The sequence below is a fragment of the Dermacentor andersoni genome, chromosome 7, assembly GCF_023375885.2.
Source record: "Dermacentor andersoni chromosome 7, qqDerAnde1_hic_scaffold, whole genome shotgun sequence".
NCBI lineage: Eukaryota > Metazoa > Arthropoda > Arachnida > Ixodida > Ixodidae > Dermacentor > Dermacentor andersoni.
Window position 1 is genome coordinate 150148654 of NC_092820.1, and position 2982 is coordinate 150151635.

Here is a 2982-nt window from a genome sequence, read left to right on the forward strand (position 1 = left end):
GAAATGCACAACTATTGTTGTGGGACGAGATAAACTTTGAAGGGTACGAACTTAGTACATTGCAGGAAAAAACTAGCAAAAAGGTCCGTGAAACGAAAATTCCCCAACTTTTGTAATCATTGAAGTGTCACTGTCAATTTAACTCTCCGAACTATATATAGTGGCGAACTCATAACAAACTCGGTTTTAATATGGATCAAGATCCCTTATTTAATGCTCGCTGGCGCGAGCACTTCCGACTTATGTTTTAGTCGCGACGCCGAAACCTGACTCGTCATAAGTGCGTTAGAGTGCGGTGGATAAATGGCGTTGACTGAAAAAAACGGGCCCTTGATGCACAACCATCCAAGGAACTCTGGAACTTGCCAAATTCAAACATATTGTCAACCTTGGTAATGGCGGCATTTCGAGCCAATCGAAGCCTGGAGGGCTAACTGATATGACCTCTCCCATTGGCTCAAAATGCTGACAAATTTGACAATATGGCAGAATTCGACACTTTCCAGAATAGCACCCCGTGTGAATCCACTGTCGTCTAGCACTACCGGCACTGTTCGTTTTTTTTTTCCTCGGTTGACAAGCACAAACCAAGCACTAGCTGAACACGGTGGCCTACCATCGATGACTGTAACAGTTTGCAATTCCTAATTACACAGTATGCTAAATATGATGTGACAGGGAGCTTTATTATCTTTTGTCCACCCTTGTTTCGAATTGATTAATTGACCGGCAGCAAGTATTGCCCATTTTAATGGAGACAGTCGTCGCTGAAATGCCCTGTATAAAACACTATTACACGGCAAAATTTCCCTAGGTGTAGAATATGCAATGACAAATTCACAATAAGCGATTTTATTTGTGCAGACAGTCTACGAACCAATTCAAGCTGGTTCCAATTTCAAAAAAAAGGAAGAGAACAAACAGTACGAAATACAAGTGCGCTCAACATTATTTATACTTTTACGGATATTACGGATATTTATATGATAAGTCCGAAGGAATACTAGACACATATGTAGTAATCAGCAGGAAATTGCATAAAATCACTTTCTTTCTTTTCTACATTCATGTTTTTTATATCGCTCTCACCACTGATTCGCACTTGTTCGTTATATGTCGCCCATGTATACACTCCCGCACGCTTGCAGCGCTGCCCTACTGCACTTATCGCGTATAAACTAAAGAATGGTATCGCGTAACCATTAATTTTAATGCATTTCTGTTATGGCAAAGCCTTTTGTCTATCGTTTGTTTCCATACAGAGTTCACGACAACGGTCGGTTAGAATGTGCAATTACGGCCCAAGGCTTTTTTCGTTTGTTCACGTGCTGCAGGCACCACGGCTACGGACACATTCGGACAGACCAGTAGGTTATCGAGAAGAGACTAGTATGTAGGACTTCGTGGTTCACTACTTGCAATGTATTGGAAAGTGTAAAAGGCTGTATACAATGTAAAGCCACTTTTCCCCACGGCTAGCAGTGATCTGCACACAGCGCTTTACGTTCAAGAGGCAGGGAACAGCAGAACTGTCACGCTCACTCGGAAGCTCCTGAACGCTGCCGGAAAAGAGCTAAAGCACTGCGCCCGACAGTATCATAGGACCACGTGGACAACGGGACCTTTCCCTAAACTACGCTTCTTGCCACTGCACTTGCGACATGAGCCTTCGTTGCACTTCCGTCGCTGTTGCGGCGGCCAGTCCGTGTCTGTTCTGTCAGTACGGCTCCTTGACAGAGGCTCTCACGACGCAGATCACCATGCAGCTGAGCCAAATAAGGAAGGGCAGCACGAAGGCGACCAATGGTATGATGAGCAAGAGCCTCTCTTCGATGCTGTAGGGCCTCGTCCGGTGACGTCGCCTACGGGTGGCGCCGTGCGAGTCGTTGACGAACTTGGCGTCGATCCAAACGACGTCCCCGTCGAACGTCTGCACGGCCACCAGTTCGGCCATGGACGCGTCGATGCGCCGGCTCATCACCGGGTGATCTCGATGCTGGGACTTGTTTCCGCCGCCTCGGTGGCGATCGCTGGCGTTCCTGTACGGCGACAGAACCAGCTGCAAGAGCCGGCCGACGTCCAGGAAGCGCGGCCGTCGCTTCTTAGGCCTAGCGGCGGTGCCGTTCAGTCTGGTGCCGGTGTCGTCGCTTCCAGCGGTAACCAGCTGGAGGCCCGTGATGGGTCTTCCGCCGTCGTTGTCTCCTCCCGGCGGCCGAGCGCGTTTGTAGACCTCGCGCCGTCTTCGAGGGCTCGCCGACCCCGCAGAGCACAGACAGGGCAGCGCGAGCGCCAGTAGCAGGAGGAGTGCCGTCTGCGTTTGCCATGTCGTGGTCTTTGCCATGCCGGGCGCTTGTATAGCGTGGAGATTGTATTGGACATAAAGCAAGTCCACCGGAGGCAAGCCTACCGGCGCTTGCCTCACGCTGACCGCATGTCTTGACGCGAACCACAGCTGGGCCGGCTGGCAGGTTCTGTCGCACTGGCGGAAGACGTGGACGCGGTAGCGCCGAGCCGTTGGCGGGCCTGCACCGGTGCTCGCGGTGGTTGCACTGATTGTGATGGAATTTGCCCACGACGATGGTGATGCCGATGACCTGCCAGATGGCATGCCACGTATGCGGTTTCATTAGAAGTGATTCTAAGAATACTTAACGTAATGTCGTGATATAAGTACATATTTCTGTTCGTACGGATAAAGAAAAATGGAAGGAAAAGTCGGGAAAAATATATCTGCTGACGAAATGAAAGACAATTAAGAGCTGTAACTATAGGTGTGGCCTCAACGTGCGTACGCCTCGAACCCACTAGGGGCATTGAACGCGCAGGGCATTCGCCTTCTCCGACAATTGCACATACTTAGTGGCCTATCTAAGTTGGCGTCAAGAGGCTCATTGATGAGCGGCATATAACCTGTGACCCAGGCTGGCGTCTAAGAGCTTCACTAAAGAGTGACACATACCCAGTCTCGCGTATCCAGTGACC

General features: G+C 49.8%; 1 protein-coding gene across 1 annotated transcript; it reads right to left on the reverse strand.

Annotated features, from left to right (window-relative positions):
* Nucleotides 1–836: 836 nt before the first annotated feature.
* LOC126533612 (uncharacterized) lies at nucleotides 837–2645 on the reverse strand. The gene has a single exon (XM_050180776.3). The coding sequence runs from the start codon at nucleotides 2606–2608 to the stop codon at nucleotides 1718–1720; it is 891 nt and encodes a 296-aa protein (XP_050036733.2). The 5' UTR covers nucleotides 2609–2645; the 3' UTR covers nucleotides 837–1717.
* Nucleotides 2646–2982: the final 337 nt, after the last annotated feature.